Here is a 15,810-nt window from a genome sequence, read left to right as displayed (position 1 = left end):
ACAACAACAATCCTGCTCAGCTACATCAGGACGCAGTTTAGACAGTCGTATCGTATCAAAAACATGAAAAAGCTGAAGATTTAATCAGACTAGACTCACAATAGCCCAATGTTCAAAACTTGTAGGCTTTCCTCATAGACAACGAGCTCTTTCTTCCTCCATCACTGCCTAGGGTGGAAGGCAAAAGTGAGTATTGTGTCTGTCTCCTAACGTTATTGTTACCAGTGCCACGAATGGGATAAGGGCCTTGGCAGAAGTGATACCGTGATGACATTGTAAGACATGTTGAGGTTAGGTCTTTTAAACCTGCATAAATCCCTGTTACCTTGCATTGAGGAAACAAAACCTTTGTGAAAATGCTTACATACTACAATCTTCGTTAATAAAGGTATCGCATAATCGATCTCTGCCCGAAAATGAAACAGCAATGTCCCCAGACCTTTCTCCCAATGATGGTAAACGATGCTTACACCGTTTCCACATCAAAATAAATGCCTGGGCAAATGTATAAAAGCCCTTCTTGCTTTATGGTATTTTTCCCTGCTTATTAATCCTATCCCATCTTCCCGTTCATCTTCAGCTTCACACCTCCACCCGCCCGTTGAGTCGATTAATTAGGTGATTTTTATTTTTTATTTTCTTTGATGTCTGTATTGAGCATTTGTAACAATTTGCTCTCGATAATTACGTGTAGCCATGTAACTCACACTATCCCTGTATTCAATATTTCCCAATGAAGAAAAAAAAAAAATGGCAACACTACTTGTCTTGTATAAAGCCCAAGAATACATCACCAGCTACTGGAACGAGTCGTTGGGAGACATGTTGGAACACTACCGAGAGCTTTTGACGGAAGAACAATGTCGAAAGGGACAAATATCCTATAATAACAGTAAATGGAGGATAATTGTCCGGTGTGACGGACCCATCCCGTATGAAGATGCATTGACCCTCTTATCAATGCTGACAGATCAAGTGCAAGCGTTCAGGCAGTCCAAATTCATCCATTATCGAGCGTGCCACTTCTTCTCCATGACTAATGACGGTCGACAGTTAATTCACTCCGTTGAGCTGAACAACTGTAAAATGGAGCTATGGGAGGCGAGCCGCTCGTCACCAAGGTTCTTAAAAAAGTGTGTGAGCCAAGACTATAACTTTCATAAGACTGAATGGGACGATTGGAGTAAAATAGCAAAGATAAGATAAAGTAAAATAAAAAGCAAGACTTTTCAGTCGTTTGTTTTCCTTTTACGCTCAGCTATCTACAGCTAGTGTCTCAACGGTCCAGCAGCACAATTTTGGGCAGCGGTGGCATAAGGTTTGTTTATACACGGCCTCGGACCACATTGTCAGGCATCCATCTTCAGGGGGACTCTTGGCGCGTAAACAGTTTCAGATGCATGGGCTTACCATTCCTTATTGCTGTGAATCTACATAGTTCACATGCATTGAACTTTTTTTTTTTTTTTTTTTTTTTTTTTTTTTCCAACAGATGGGCAGTACCTAGACAGAAAAATGTATCGGGATACATTTCTGAGCGGAGGAACTTTACTTTAATACATGTATTGGGTATCTAAAGAGGGGTGATGATCGAGGACGAGAAAGCTCGGCAATGGCGAGGACGAAAAAACGACGAGTAAGGTTTGTGTTTGATTATTTGATAATTTAATATTTGAGTGTAGTCAAATGGGTTGATGAAGGCGAGGCAGACATTACGCCACCATTGGTTGGAATGGACGGTTCGGGAGCTCTATAAAATGGCAATTTCTTCTCTTCTCTTCTTCAGACTTAAAAAGCATCGGCTCCTTCTCCATTTCACAAACCAGTTGGATACAACCTACATTTTCACGAATTGCATCTATAAGCTTGCACAAAGCGCTCTACGAAATTTACGATACATTCCCCCCATCCCTTCTATTTCATTCCCCATTATAGCATAGTAAGCACATTCATCCATTTATTCAGCATCCTTTTTTCTCTTTTTTTTTTTATTTTTATTTTTATTTTTATTTTTTTTAGCCAGCTAGGAAACATTGTTGTTTCGATACTTAATGTCCCCCTTTTCGCCAAAGGGTCCTTCCCTTACGCCCAAACTTTACTAGATTCTCTTCTCAAGGCTCACCATGCTCGGGCATCCTACATTCTTAACGGACGTAAGGACAGGCGCAATGGCGGGTGCGAAGTTAGGTCTTTTTGTAATGGAGTCGGCCTTCATACATATGTGCCATGGGCTCGATAATACGCTGGGGAAAGTGCTCGAGGAATATCGAGTGGCACTGACACCTGAGCGATGCGCTACAAGGAGGATATCGTACCGTAACAGCCGATGGGGGATCACCGTTCGTTGCGACCTCAACGATACTTTCGTTCTTGAGCATGATGATGCTCTCCAGGCTTTAATAAGGCTGACAAGAGAAGTTAGAGATATTCATGATAACAGGCTGATACACTTCACTTCGTCAATGGCCGAAAGGTCAATACTCGCGAAACGTCTCATTCGTACGGTCCCTTTTACAGGCTCCCCAGCAACGATGGAGCTGTGGGAATACAATCAACCATCCAGACCTCGCGTGACCAGGTGTCTACAGCTTCTCCAGGCCCCACAGGAGCCCCCTCCTCCTGGCTCTCCCCACACTCTGCAGCAGGCCCCACAGGAGCCCCCTTCTCTTGGCTCTCCTCAGGCCCTGCAGCAGGCCCTTCCCCCTAACACTCTTAATTCGTCGCAGCATATACCTTCATCCACCTCTTCTCATTCCTCGCAGCATGCCCTCCCCTCTATCCCTCTTATTTCCGCCGAGCCGATATCATTTTAAAGTCTTTTATATTTTTTTATGATTACGACTGAAAGAATGCATACTTTACGATTAAAGAAAAAACTTTATAATCTACTGCGCCTTCTATTGCGCCTTGAGAGACGCACGTGATGAAAAAGATATCATTCATTGTTAAAGACAGTTTGATGCTGTTGAACAAGTTCTTGTTCTTATTGAACAACTCTACAAAAATAAAATAAAATAAAATTCTTACATTTGATTGACCACGGAAGGCCAAACATTGAAGCACAACTACCTAGCTCCTAGTAGTCGCAAATGTGAAAAAACAAAAAAAAAAAACTTTGTTTTGATAAATTGTTATTAGTATTGTACTGAATGGAGACTGATTTTTTCAGGCACGTTGTGGAGATTACAAGATGATGAGTGTCATTTATATTTTGCTTGCAGACAAAAAGAAAAAAGAAAAAAGAAAAAAAAAAACGCGAAGTCTTCCAATGTCCGAAATTGATGGTTCAGCTGATTCTTTTTACTGTTGTTTGTGTTCATAGGACTTTTCATTGCTGTGTCAAGCAAAGAGATAAAGAAATAATTTCTCTCTTCTCCGCATGGCATGCATGGTATACACAGTATAGTATTTCTGTTTTCATTGATAAATTATAAATTATTAATGATCACCCCTCTTTCACCTTTAAAAAAAATAAAGAAGGGGAGCAAAAGTTGTAAAGGAAAAAAAAAAAAAAAAAAAAAAAAAAAAAAAAGATGAAGAGGTCTGATTGAACTATTGGATGTTAGATTCCTTTTGACGACTTTTTTTTTTTTTTTTTTTTTGTTTTGATGCTCTTCTACTTTCTCCCTGACCCCTATGTCTGCATCTGTGTTCTGTGTCCTATTAGCCATGTGCAGTAAACTCATTTGTACCATTGTACAACTGCATCTCTTTTTTTTTTTTTTCCTCCTTCCTTGCCTCTTTTTCGTTTCTTTCTTTGTTCCTTTGACCTTTGTATTCTTCACCTTCCATTACAATCGTTCCTGTTCTCGCTCGAAAACGTATTTGTTACTTAATCCGCTGTGCTCAACTAACGAATACAAAAGAAAAGAGAATACCATAACTAATTACAATAATAATAATAAAAATAAAAAAAATGTCTACATCATTGAAATATGCAGAGGTTTGTCAAAAAAATTGGGCGTTTCACCTTAACTTTGGCTTGGAGCTAAATAGTCACATGAACTTCAAGCATAAAGTAATGTGAATGTGAATGTCTGAATGTGAGTGTAAAACAGGAATGCTGATTCAACTTTTTATTACCATCGTTATTGTTACCACCAGGACCAAGATGGAGTATATGTGGCCATTCCACCTTCACTGGTTCCGCCATTAGTACGGCAATTGGCCTCATCGAACCATGATATCAGAAGTGAAAGTGTCCATCATCTGCCCACGCCTGCACCCTCAACCAATAATTCGTCTACCTCTCAGGCGTCCACACATTGGGCATTCCTAGATAATCAATACCGACGAGGAGTTGGTCCACTTGATGGTGGCGCCGAGAACAATGGTAATATTTTTGAGCCAGGGGTTGAATCTGGATCTGAACCAGGATCTGATTCGAGGGGCCATGCCAATTCAGAGGGGGCCCCTGTTGCTGCTGCTGTTAGCCCTGGGATGCTCCCTCCGGCGTCTACTCTACCAGTACAGTTGCTGAATCGATTATATTCTTTTACGACCATGACCAATACACAAAACCCGACCGATGTTACGAGTACAAGCAACATTGATAACACTAGTAACAATACATCCTCAATAACGCCATCATTGCAGCGACGGGCTTCTAGTAATGAAGCAAGTATACGAGCAATAACAGCAGCGAGCCGGGCTCACTCTAATAACGCCAGTAATTACAACTATACGCGTTCAATTATGCAATATCCCGGGTTGAGCCAAACCTCTGACTTTTCTCGCACCGGGACTGGCGCTGCCCCAATTGCGTCGACTACTACAGAATCGACGCGTTTGGCTGCAGCGGCTGCGCTCGTCAGCTCATTTAGTCGTCAAGGCTCCGTAAACATTAGTACGAATGAAATCGGGATTGGAGCTGATGGCTTCGCGACCGTTGGCACTAACAACACAGAAGGGGCTGGTCGACGAGCATCCCTTCGTGGTGAAAGTGCCTATATCCCGTCCTCTTTATCTATGCTCTTTTCAGATCCTGAGGTTATGCAGGCTCAAAGTGAGGTAACAGAACGCGCACTGCTCCATCAACACGAACAGCAATTACGGCAGCGCTATAGGGATTCCCGTCGATCGTTTTCCTTCTCAGGTGTCGCCACAGGTAATGAAGGAGCAAATCCCGGTATAGGATCAAACCCATTTGGGCCTCCAGGACGTCGACGGAGACGGACTTTTGCAGGAGAGGATGTGGAAGAGGAGGAGGAGGAGGAAGAAGGTGGCAATAACGGTGGCAATGGCGATCAACGACCCCTTTTACGGAGATCACAATCTGAATTTCACTCTAATCAGAGCCAGTCTCAAAACCAGGGTCAGAGCCAAGGCCATCACCTCAATGTCGTCGAAGGATATGGATACGAAGTCGTTGGGGGACAGACCACTCCGCTGATATTAGCAGGAATGGTTGGTGATGAAGATTATGAAGATGGAGATTATCATCCGTACGCGACTATCATGTCTCGGAGCGATTTTCTTGCTCCACATCAACCGTCGTCCTCAAGTCCATTATTTCCGTCTCCACTCACAACCCTTGGGGTGTTAAATGATCCATTAGAAGGTAAAAGAAAAAAAAAAAAATGTGCAAAAAGTATATACCCTCGTGTTTGTACCTTTATTAAATTCTGTAACTGTTTCACAGGCATAAAGTGTAAATACTTTTATCCCTAATGCTTTTTTTTTTTTTTTTTTTTTTTTTTAGAACAACAGTCGTATGCTGCTGGCGGCGTATGGCAAGATTATAACAATATGGATCATTTGCGACGTATTGGACAGCCCAATAGCTCCACACCCCTGAATCAAAGTCATGCTACTTATTATCATTCGGTGTCCAATTATCACTATTCTTCGCATGGAAATGGAGATGGAATCGAGACAGAATCTCGGGTGGAGACTACAAATGGCAATAATAGTAACACAGTCGCTCCCTGTCAGCCAGGCAATTCACCATGGAGGAGACTTCACACCCGAGGCTTGAGTTATCAATCATACATGACTTCCACTACTACAAGTGATAATAACAACAACAACAGCAACAACAATCGTAGTAGTAATAACAATGAGATGCGAAAACATTGGTTTCGACGCTGTCAAGTCAGCAGGGAACACATTAGGGAGCATTGGCTCTGTGGCCCGTAAGTCTTTTTTTTTTTTTTTTTTTTTTTTTTTTGGAATGCTGGGTTAATGGTGATATATTTATATAAAGAAAGGATGTTCTGGTTTATTAACGTTCAGTTATTTCGGACTACAACTTTGTTAGACTGCTATCTGTGGTTGGTTCTTGGGGCTGTTGTCTATGATCTTACGATCATGCCTGCTGTTTTCGGAAGCGGAAAAATAATAAAAAAGAAAAAGAAGTGTTTTCTAAACCCTACTTCATTTTCATTCTTGATGCAGTGACAGCTGAGGCGGTGCTCGTTTTTTTTTTTTTAAAAAAAAAAAAAATCCCTCATGTTGATCATTGTATAAATATATATTATGCATGCACACATGGCTAAAGTTTAAGCAGCATCCGATTGAGAATCTCTTCCCCTTTTTATTTCCTCTCACACAAGAATAAATCTTCGGAAAACGCTGCTAGTCTTTAGTATTACATTGGATGCAGTTTCGCCTATCTTTTTTTATTTGTTTTTTTTTGCACAAAGACTTCTATTGACTGACTGGTGCAACCATAACATCAAACACTTGTCCACGGCGTAAAACTCGATGAAAGCATAGAAACGATCCATCATTACACAAGGCGGCAATCGTCGCAAAAAAAAAGAAGAAAAAGTAGTTGTCACTCCCCTCGAGACAATCAAGATCTTGATAGAGTAGTAATGGAGAATAGTGGGCATTGACATTAATACCTTTTTATTTTTTTTTATTTTTGTTTTTATTTTTTTTTTTTGGCGCTCTCAAGAAGTTATCCGTATTGACTCTGGGCTTGAGTAAGCCATGTCTGTGTGTGGTCAATACAGATGTACAATGATGCAGCTGGATGGACAAGAATTCATGGAACGTGCTGGCATGATTTTTTCCTTCCCTTCATCGCGTAAGATCAAAATAGACATCAAGCATTTTGAGCGCTTGACCTATTCGACCATTCCAGTTCCTTCTCCTCGGAACTGTTCCAAAAGAAAAAACAATTTTGGTCTTCCGCCCAAATGGCCCTTATGATGAGGGCGCGTCCAGTTCGTGTTCGTTCCAAGGCTCTATTCCCGTCGACGGATTGAGGCTGAGAAGAAAATAAAAAAAAAAAAAAAAAAAAAAAAAAAGTCTTTTCATTTTGATTTACCGTCTTTTTCTTTCTTTCACTTCTTCTCTTCTCACCCTCTCTTTCCTCATCCATCCTCAACTTCTCCTAAGCAGCCAAACATGTCCAACCCCACCTACGGCGCCACCAACCACCAACAGATTCGTCGTGATGAAGAGAGCCAGGTCCTCTTGAACGGTGTTCCTGTCTCGGTCACAGAGACCAACGATACTTTCTACGGCCGTACCTTCCGCCATGTTCACCATCACCGTAAGAGATACTTCTTCTTGTGGCTCCTTGCTGCTATCTCAGCCATCTCCATTGTCCTGGGTCTGTACTACTTCCAGAAGAACAGACATGAGGGCGACAAAAGCCCTGCCCCTGGCGATGGTAACTTCCTCGGCAAGAAGGGCGATGATGTTTGCCAGTCTGACCGCTCTTATCCTATTGCCATCCTCTTGTCTATTTTCTTTGGTTATATTGGGTAAGTTGATAAAGAAAAAAAAAAAAAAAAAAAAAAAAAAAAAAGTGATGACGCTAAAACATGCAATAATAATAAAGCTAAACTTCTTTTTTTTTTTTTTTTTTTTTTTTTTCTTCATTGACTAATAGAGTTGATCGTTTCTACCTTGGATACATCATTACTGCTTTGTTGAAGCTCATCACTGCTGGTGGACTTGGTATCTGGTACATTATCGATATTGTGCTCATCATCGTCGGAGGTCTTCCCGACCACAACGGCTGCACCCTTATCCCTTAAAGAAAGTTTTTTTCTTCTTCTCAGGATTGAAGGATACTTTTTTCTCTGACTTGACTTTGTACATACAGGAGAGAGTGGCGGGCAGAAAAAAAAAAAAAAAAAAAAAACTTCAATAAATAAATAAATTAAAATTGGAGACAATACTCTTTTTTTTTTTTTTTTTTTCTTTGTGTTTGTCCAGGTTATGAATATTCCCGCGGTCAAAGCAATCATTTTCTTTTTTTTTTTTTTTTTTTTTTTTTTTTTGCATAATTTACCGTTTCTGTGTTTTGAATCGGTGGCAGATCAAGATCATGTAAATGTAGTAGAGGAAATTCGAGACAATATCAAGAAAAAAAAAAAAAAAGCTTATTCACTAAAAACTGATCTTCATTGTTCTGGCGAGTTCTCGAGCCAAGGATCCTAAAGTTAACAAGCGTTTTCAATTTCTATGTGGTTGGTCTTGCACCTGTGGAATTGAAAATTCAGCCACATCCACATCCTTGTTAAAAATTATGCATTTTGTTCAACTGTTGTGGATATTGCGACAGTGTCTTGGCGAATTTTTTTTTTTTTTTTTTTATTGCATTTACGATGGCTTAGTGACTATTCCTAGCCTTAGTAAAGCGGTGTTGCAGGATAGCGCAGTTTAGCAATTGGCTCATATATATATAAATGAATAAATCTAACTAACATGTGTACTTGCTTTAATGCTATGCTTCTTTTGCTCCTATGGAGATATGGATGAATATTGTGAATAAAATATCTATCTACCTCAAAAATATTTGTTTCTGGCAGAGAACACCCTTGCGGTTATAGATTGGTGTTCCTGGCTAAGAGAGGTGATGGACGCGTGCTTTTATTTAAAAAGATTTTATATCTTTCCCCCCTCCAAGCTCTTTAAAAGGTTTCAGAGACAGAGCCTAAAGTGATTACAATGCTCGTTGGAAGCATATTTTGAAGCCATGTCTCTATGATTTGATCAATGAGCTTAACGAATAGCCAGACGTTATTGACATTTCAGGACATGTCAGTCAGCAGATCAAGTTGTTTCAAAATCTTTCTTTTTTTGCAGATCTTAATTCAGTAGTTCCGAACGGAGAATCGTGACCAAGACCAAAAAGACAAAGACTTTTTTGTGTTCCACCAAGACCACAAGATGGAGCATGATGCTGTTTGATCGTTTTCAGTTTTTTTGTGTTTGTGTTTCCCGTGAAGATAGGACCCAACCTTATTGATATTTAGACAGAGATACATTTTGATGATGCAGATGACGACGTGGATACAGGCAACTCAGGCAGGCTCATTCCTATATTTTTGGCAATAGACCGGGGCACTAAAAATCTATCCAAGTATAGCTGATAAGATCCCACCTATCTACATATTATACTCCCTATCTAAGAGACGGCTGGATACCCTCTCCATCTCTCTCTCTCTCTCTTTCTCTCCGCTCTTTCTTTTCTCCCTTGGCCTCCAGATCAACTGTGTTACTCTTCTCTTTTTCCTTCCCCTCTCCCTCCACCTTCTCTCCACAGTTTTCTCCAAAATTTCATTATTACGAATCCATTCCGTCTTGCCTGTCCTTTCTGTCATTATATCACATCTTGCCCTTGTCCCCCCCACCCATCCAATGTTGCTAGTCTTCATATCATCTTTAGTCCCCTAAGTGTCCTTTCTTCGATTTTCTCAAAAGCCAAGCAATGAATTTTTTGTTTGCCACTGATACTCCTGCACAGTCAACTGTTGGCGTCAATCACAATAATTCCATGTCTGCTCCTGCAGCAGCAACTCAAACTCCAGCCTCGAACCAGGACATTGAGCTCGTCATCGACATTGAATCCTCATTCCATGGAGTCCTTGTCGGTTTACCCGAGGAATCCACTGGAGCAGTTTTGAATGCAACAGCCATTCTCCATGTCCGAAAAAAACCTATTCGTGCTACAAAACTCATGGCCACCTTTGATGGCAGAATCAAAGTGCAATGCAGTGATGGTGCCACTTTTGGCCCAGAACGTAGGTTCCAGTCGGTTGTCTTGAACTGACGTCCGATCCTTATCACGTTGTTGTTGCTTTTTCATGTGTATAACAAGCTTGCTAAAAAAAAAAAAAAAAAAAAAAAAAAAAAAACTTTAAAGACACAAACGCAATTCATTATCACTAAACTATCTTTTTCTTTCTGTTTATTTCCATTGCTCCTGATCAATGTCTATTATAAAACAGAGTATCGTGAGCGAGTTTTAGCTCATAAAGACTGGATCCTCTGGGAAGCAGGCGGCAGCAACACTCATACAGAGTCAGGATCAAAGAATCACATCCCCATCGGTACCCATTACTATCCAATTTCAATTCAACTGGATGGAGCATTGCCTCCAACTTTTAGTGGCAAACATGGTTCTATTCGATACATTCTATCCTCATCACTTCTTCGCCCGTTGTTCTACAGCGATATTAATTCAGTCCAAGAAATTGAGATCAAGCGCTGTCTTGTTGGAGAAGCCCCAAGAAACGAGGGGCACTTGGCTCAGCATACAGGTCATTTGGATCTTGGATCATTGCTCGTCAATCAACTCTCTCGGGCGGGAATCTCTGGCGCATTGAACGAGCACGGGCAAGGGCTCGCCGCTCAAGCCTCTAATCTTCCCCTTGGTCCAACAACTATTACACATCACAAAACACACAAAGAGCTACTCCGTTACACTGCATCATCACCTCCAATTGCTCATTTGGAAGGAGGACTCATCCAGGTTGACTTGACCTTAGAACCACTGCCTCCAGGATCCTACATCTATTCAATCGCTTATGGACTTAAAGAAGTAATTTATTACCGCTCTTCAGCCACAGGCAACCAAGCTGATAACAAATCAGAAATCGTATACCCCATCGGACAGCAGACAGTCATTATTCCACGGGACTTGGAGCGGGAACGGGCCATGTCCAGTGCTGGTGCTGGTGCATCAACGCGACAGCTACTGGAGCTTCGACCATGCCCACTTTTGACAAATGTCGATATTATAACGCCGCTCATCGAGGTTCAACATCGTATTGTTTGCAATGTAGTCATTGTGTTGCCAGAAACAATTCGTCGTCGCAACACACTGTCTGGCAGCCAAAACGAGCAAAACGGTGCATCAACTAGTGGCGCAGGCAGCATCCTTCGAAGGCTCAATCTTGCACCACAGCCCTCGTCGCCTAGTTTAAACTTGGTTGATTCCAATGGAACTGATGTTCTCAATAATGCTGTCTTCTTGGGTGAGCCTACTCACTCAATTATTGAACCGGCACGTGCGCCCGCAACCATTGAGCTTAACGATAGTCCTCCACCTCCACCTTCCTCCCAATTGGAGAGTACGCTTCTAGAATTCCCCATCATCCTCACATCTCGTTACCCCTCATCCTCACGTGTTCAGCATCAAATGTTGGCTCAACCCATCGTGTGTTCAGATAGTGCACAGAGTCAAAGAATTGTTGATGGGAACCCATATCAGCCATTACCCAATAGTAGTTTTTCCGAATCACTCAATTCACGTTCCATAGCTATATCTGCACCACACGATGAACAGCAACCGGTCACATTGGCACCCCAGCAATTTGTCCACAACCAGGAAATCCCACCAACGATTATCCCTACAACTGGGACGACCGTCCAAACCGGCGTAGGGCCGACATTGGCTCTAACAATGTCAGAATCGCCTTCTTCCTCACTCTCGTCCATGTCCTCATCTAATTTGGCGGATGAAACTCAAAACAACTCCTCTTCTTCATCCCAGGCATCTCCATTTTTGGGAAACACCAGCCAGGATACATTCACCAGTGGGCAAAGATTTTCCGACCACACGTCATCTATGGATACAGTCACCAGATCTTTGAATGACATGCGTTTCTCCGCTAGAGCCCCTACCCAAAGTGGTATCAGTGCTGGTCTTCGAGCCGCTGCTAATACACCCTTTGATCCTCAGACTGGTCATCAGCCAGAGCCATCATCTCGACCTCCCTCATATGGGCGACAAGTCCCTCAATCTTCACAATCTGGACAAACCTCACAAGAAGAACCTCCAAAATATGAGGATCTCATCGATATTTCAGAGACGCCCGAGACAGGACTTGGGATTACGCTATCACATACTATGCCAGTCTCCATGCCAATGCAAGTCCCACGCCGTGGATACCAAGTGCCTAACGACCTACAATCTATGAATCCTTATTCATTTGGACTAGCGCAATCCCCATTACTGAGCCAGACTGTGAACTCATCATATCCAAGGAATCACGTACTTTCCTCTTCGTTTTCCTCAAGTCCCATATCTTCTCCTAATGAAAACGGTGGATTCATGGCAAGGCGAGACAGCCAGGGATCGAGTCCTCAGGCCATGTTTGGCAGAAGTTTCCGTAATCAGACAGGATCTACGATACTATCGACATCGCTGAGCAGAAGTCCGGAACACTCTTATACGATGCCCGCAACAACGTTCATGCCGATGACTCCTGTTCAGCCTACAGCTATGCAATCCCAGGCCTGTGGACCAACCTCAATACACCGGCAAGCCAGCTTAGGCCACCGGCGCCAGCGCAGCGTTGGCACAGCCACGATCATCGGATCCCTCGGACGTAATGGCGGATATCTGTCGCAACAGCCTATACCATTGTCGATGACTGACATACCGGTCGCCGCTCCTGTGCCTGGTTTGGGGGAGAGGAATATTTCTCCACCTGCCTATGCAGATGTATAATAGCTAGTATCAGTCAATTTGTACACTATCTTAAAATGTATTCATTCATAAAGAGGTGCTGTGTATTACTTACTTGTCATCACACCCTCATTATCAATAAAGCGGTAATGAAGTCAAAGTTAAAGAAGCGTTCAGAGTGCGTCTGTCTGAAATGAACAAAAAATCTGACAAGCCACTTTGAAGTCGTTAAAGTTGCATCGTGTCTTTCGCCCAGAGAGCATGTATTTTCATTCATCTACTCAACCTTTCCATTCTTATACGCATTGATGGCGAAGTGAGACCCTCTTTTTCGCCCATTTTCTTTTTCTACCCTTTCCCTATCTTTGTCTTTTTTTTTTTTTTTTTTTTCTTTCTTTCTTTCTTCAGTATTACTGTGATGAGTATATTCGACACTCACAGAAATACTGTTCTATCTGAGCTGTCAGAGCCCCTCACAACCGCGGCGACTACAGACGCCACTAACACCTATTTTAATACCCGTAGTATCCGTGAAACAACACACCAACCTTCATCCTCACAATCATCATCGCGGATGATCAATACCACTAATAATAATAACAACAGTAATAATAATAATAATGATAATTATATCAGTAACTCAAGCAGTATTGGATCAGCGGCTGAACAGTTCACAAGTGATGGTCTGTCAACTTTAAACAAAATAAAAGAAAAATTACCTGCCAATGTCCAGCCATGGTTTTGGTTAGGGCTCTGGTTTGGATTTGTAGTCTTGATCCTTGTACTCTTTACGGTATATCGTTCAAAGATCTTTGGATTCTTGGAAGCCCTGGCAAATTTCATTCGAAATCTTGGACCATTGTAATGTGGGACACATCTAATTTTTTTTTTTTTTTTTTTTTATGTCTCGAAAAGATTGGGGGAAGGGATGAAATATTATCCGCTAAGATCTTTTTTTTTTTTTTTGCTTCTTTTGCATTGTGAATAGTGGGCCACCCATAATCATGTTGTGCATGTTTGCAACGTCCTTTCCACCCGTGATCGGATACTCATCCATTATCACTATGTCTGGTAATAACTATAAACGGGAAAAAAAAAAAAAAAAAAAAAATACCAACCATATATTTCACTTACCACTGAATTAATATTGTTGTCGTTTTTTTTTTTTTTTTTTTTTTTTTTTGTTGCGTGTTTTCATCAATCAGGTTATGTGTACGGATTTGTGTTTGGCTTCGTGATTGCATTCTCGGGAGCATTGGCTGGTGGGATCGTTTGCTTCTACTTTTGTCGAAGGTGGTTCAAACCGCAAGTAAGGAAGCTCATGGCCAAGAACAAGAGTCTTAAGAGCGTTGTTAGGACTGTTGAAAATAAAGGATTTCGGGTAAGGAATGCGAAAAGTTTCTTCTTAAAAAGTAATAATAATGATAATAATAGCAATTATAAAAAAGCTGATTTCTCTTTTCTACTTGAGGTAGTTATTGGTCCTGATCCGATTAGCGCCATACCCTTTTAATGTCATGAATGCCCTATTGTCCGCCACACATATCCCGTTACACACATACACTTTAGCAACCGCAATCTCACTTGTAAAATTGACATTACATGTTTATATTGGATCAACGCTTTCGTCCCTTACCGAAGGAGATGATGATGAAAAGAATCCGGATGGTACTCCCAAGGACCCTAGTAGTGGACATGGGAAGAAGCTCAAGGTTATTATCATGATATTTGGCATCATCCTAGGTATTGGTGTAGGTGCATATGTTTGGCTGGTTGCAAAGCGCGAGATTGCGATGTCGGAGGCCACTAGGGCAGAGAGACGACGACGAAGGAGACGGCAACAACGACAACAGGGTCAGAGGCGCATAAACGTTAACGATGATAATAACAATCGCGGTGGAATTGAACTGAGTGAGCATAATCGGCTTCCTAATATTGATTTGACGAACGGAAACGCACCGACCAACACTTCTGATTTCGTTGGAGGCCTTCACGGCAGTTCTAGGTATGCTGACGAAGATGAAGATGGACATGAGGATCAGTTTTTGTTTGGCGGTAGCGGAGGAAGGGGTCTCGGACTAGGAATAAGGCCGGCTCATACACCAAGAGAGGATTGGCGAAACAGTACGAATGAAAATTCTTCTACGGATTCGGAGGACGATGATCGTTTTGACTTTTTGGACGATTCAGATGATTCAGATGAGGATCAGGACCTGTATGATGCGGAAAGAGGCTATGGCTATTCTAATATTAGTGAGGATATTGAGGGGGACCATGAGGAGCCGGCGCTTGATTTTTCAGCACATCATGATGGCCATATTGAGTCACCATGGCAAGAAGACGGTGAAGAAGACGGGGCTAGCCCAGTAGGGTTTCTATCGTTGTCAAGCTCGATAAGTAAAGGGTTGAGTGAGCGGTAGTGGACTCCGAAGATAGATTAGAATTCTTGTCAAGACCTGGAATCATGATAATGATAAAAATAATGATGATTACAAGAAAAAGAATGAAAGGAAGAAAGAATGGAAGAAAGAGAAATGGAAATTGATTTAACTTGGTCTGATATGATGAGCAGTATCCGGATTGTTGGCGGCATGTTTACGACCCAAATATTATTGTACCAAAGTGCCCTTGGAAATAAAAATAAAAGGCAGACGGAATGTCTAGTCCGAAGGAAGACCATTAAAGGGTTCATTGTTATTTTCTGGGCTCAATGGCGCGGGCGGTAAAGGATATCCAAGAAGAAGAAGAAGAAGAAGAAGAAGAAGGAAGGAGAGGAGAAAGAGGAATGACAATACTTTGTAAGAGTGATAGAGCTTAACTTTGATGTTAAAGTAGTGTCACGAATTTCGCATTATGTCAAAGGATCAGAGTCAAAAATAGAAACACATCTTGTTATGCAAAAAAAAAAAAAAAAAAAAAAAAAAACAAATAATCCAAATAAAAAGAACTAATGTTGGTGATAATAATAATAATAATAATAATAATAATAATAATAATAATAATAATAACAATGAAGAGCGTGTAAGTGTTTTTGTTGTTGTTGTTATTCTAATAGTGATCGAATGGACAAAGGGGAGGGGCAATTGAATTTAATGCATGCAAGTCTAGGTGTCGATGGTCTTTTGGTGCTGTTCATGAGTATGTAAGATAGT

General features: G+C 41.4%; 6 protein-coding genes across 6 annotated transcripts; all 6 read left to right on the top strand.

Annotated features, from left to right (window-relative positions):
• The first annotated feature begins 1,910 nt into the window (after window positions 1-1,910).
• Window positions 1,911-2,855, top strand: BCR41DRAFT_221889 (hypothetical protein). The gene is made up of 2 exons (XM_022020013.1): window positions 1,911-1,939; window positions 2,103-2,855. Exon 2 carries the CDS (start codon window positions 2,124-2,126, stop codon window positions 2,811-2,813), a length of 690 nt encoding a protein of 229 aa, XP_021884152.1. The 5' UTR covers window positions 1,911-1,939; window positions 2,103-2,123; the 3' UTR covers window positions 2,814-2,855.
• An 893-nt stretch (window positions 2,856-3,748) lies between these two features.
• BCR41DRAFT_384481 (hypothetical protein) lies at window positions 3,749-6,413 on the top strand. Its single transcript, XM_022027581.1, has 4 exons — window positions 3,749-3,943; window positions 4,105-5,560; window positions 5,702-6,134; window positions 6,260-6,413. Exons 1-4 carry the CDS (start codon window positions 3,917-3,919, stop codon window positions 6,297-6,299), a joined length of 1,956 nt encoding a protein of 651 aa, XP_021884151.1. The 5' UTR covers window positions 3,749-3,916; the 3' UTR covers window positions 6,300-6,413.
• Window positions 6,414-6,520: 107 nt separating this feature from the next.
• Window positions 6,521-7,202, top strand: BCR41DRAFT_348197 (hypothetical protein). The gene is made up of 2 exons (XM_022023244.1): window positions 6,521-6,771; window positions 6,902-7,202. The coding sequence occupies exon 2, from the start codon at window positions 6,937-6,939 to the stop codon at window positions 7,156-7,158; it is 222 nt and encodes a 73-aa protein (XP_021884150.1). The 5' UTR covers window positions 6,521-6,771; window positions 6,902-6,936; the 3' UTR covers window positions 7,159-7,202.
• Window positions 7,203-7,356: 154 nt separating this feature from the next.
• On the top strand, window positions 7,357-7,994 carry BCR41DRAFT_368456 (TM2 domain-domain-containing protein; the record flags this gene model as incomplete). Its single annotated transcript, XM_022026383.1, has 2 exons — window positions 7,357-7,718; window positions 7,847-7,994. The coding sequence occupies 2 exons, from the start codon at window positions 7,357-7,359 to the stop codon at window positions 7,992-7,994; spliced, it is 510 nt and encodes a 169-aa protein (XP_021884149.1).
• Window positions 7,995-9,406: 1,412 nt separating this feature from the next.
• On the top strand, window positions 9,407-12,813 carry BCR41DRAFT_384479 (hypothetical protein). Its single transcript, XM_022027579.1, has 2 exons — window positions 9,407-9,986; window positions 10,194-12,813. The coding sequence occupies exons 1-2, from the start codon at window positions 9,674-9,676 to the stop codon at window positions 12,698-12,700; spliced, it is 2,820 nt and encodes a 939-aa protein (XP_021884148.1). The 5' UTR covers window positions 9,407-9,673; the 3' UTR covers window positions 12,701-12,813.
• Window positions 12,814-13,039: 226 nt separating this feature from the next.
• Window positions 13,040-15,287, top strand: BCR41DRAFT_319141 (snare associated Golgi protein-domain-containing protein). Its single transcript, XM_022021338.1, has 4 exons — window positions 13,040-13,519; window positions 13,647-13,729; window positions 13,864-14,039; window positions 14,134-15,287. Exons 1-4 carry the CDS (start codon window positions 13,077-13,079, stop codon window positions 15,076-15,078), a joined length of 1,647 nt encoding a protein of 548 aa, XP_021884147.1. The 5' UTR covers window positions 13,040-13,076; the 3' UTR covers window positions 15,079-15,287.
• Window positions 15,288-15,810: the final 523 nt, after the last annotated feature.

Source organism: Lobosporangium transversale (genome assembly GCF_002105155.1).
Source record: "Lobosporangium transversale strain NRRL 3116 chromosome Unknown BCR41scaffold_7, whole genome shotgun sequence".
In the NCBI taxonomy this organism is placed as follows: Eukaryota; Fungi; Mortierellomycota; class Mortierellomycetes; order Mortierellales; family Mortierellaceae; genus Lobosporangium; species Lobosporangium transversale.
Note: the sequence above shows the minus strand (reverse complement) of the source record. Positions and strands in the feature narration are given on the sequence as shown.

What these genes read in the sequence shown, in the direction of transcription:
- BCR41DRAFT_221889 (XM_022020013.1), top strand. Translation starts at nt 2,124, where the DNA reads ATGCTCGGGCATCCTACATTCTTAACGGACGTAAGGACAGGCGCAATG.
- BCR41DRAFT_384481 (XM_022027581.1), top strand. Translation starts at nt 3,917, where the DNA reads ATGTCTACATCATTGAAATATGCAGAG. An exon ending in CATCATTGAAATATGCAGAG is followed by an intron (nt 3,944 to 4,104) that starts GTTTGTCAAAAA and finishes TGTTACCACCAG; the next exon opens with GACCAAGATGGAGTATATGT. An exon ending in GAGCATTGGCTCTGTGGCCC is followed by an intron (nt 6,135 to 6,259) that starts GTAAGTCTTTTT and finishes CAACTTTGTTAG; the next exon opens with ACTGCTATCTGTGGTTGGTT.
- BCR41DRAFT_348197 (XM_022023244.1), top strand. Translation starts at nt 6,937, where the DNA reads ATGTCTGTGTGTGGTCAATACAGATGTACAATGATGCAGCTGGATGGA.
- BCR41DRAFT_384479 (XM_022027579.1), top strand. Translation starts at nt 9,674, where the DNA reads ATGAATTTTTTGTTTGCCACTGATACTCCTGCACAGTCAACTGTTGGC. An exon ending in TGCCACTTTTGGCCCAGAAC is followed by an intron (nt 9,987 to 10,193) that starts GTAGGTTCCAGT and finishes ATTATAAAACAG; the next exon opens with AGTATCGTGAGCGAGTTTTA.
- BCR41DRAFT_319141 (XM_022021338.1), top strand. Translation starts at nt 13,077, where the DNA reads ATGAGTATATTCGACACTCACAGAAATACTGTTCTATCTGAGCTGTCA. An exon ending in ATTCGAAATCTTGGACCATT is followed by an intron (nt 13,520 to 13,646) that starts GTAATGTGGGAC and finishes CATTGTGAATAG; the next exon opens with TGGGCCACCCATAATCATGT. An exon ending in TTGAAAATAAAGGATTTCGG is followed by an intron (nt 14,040 to 14,133) that starts GTAAGGAATGCG and finishes TACTTGAGGTAG; the next exon opens with TTATTGGTCCTGATCCGATT.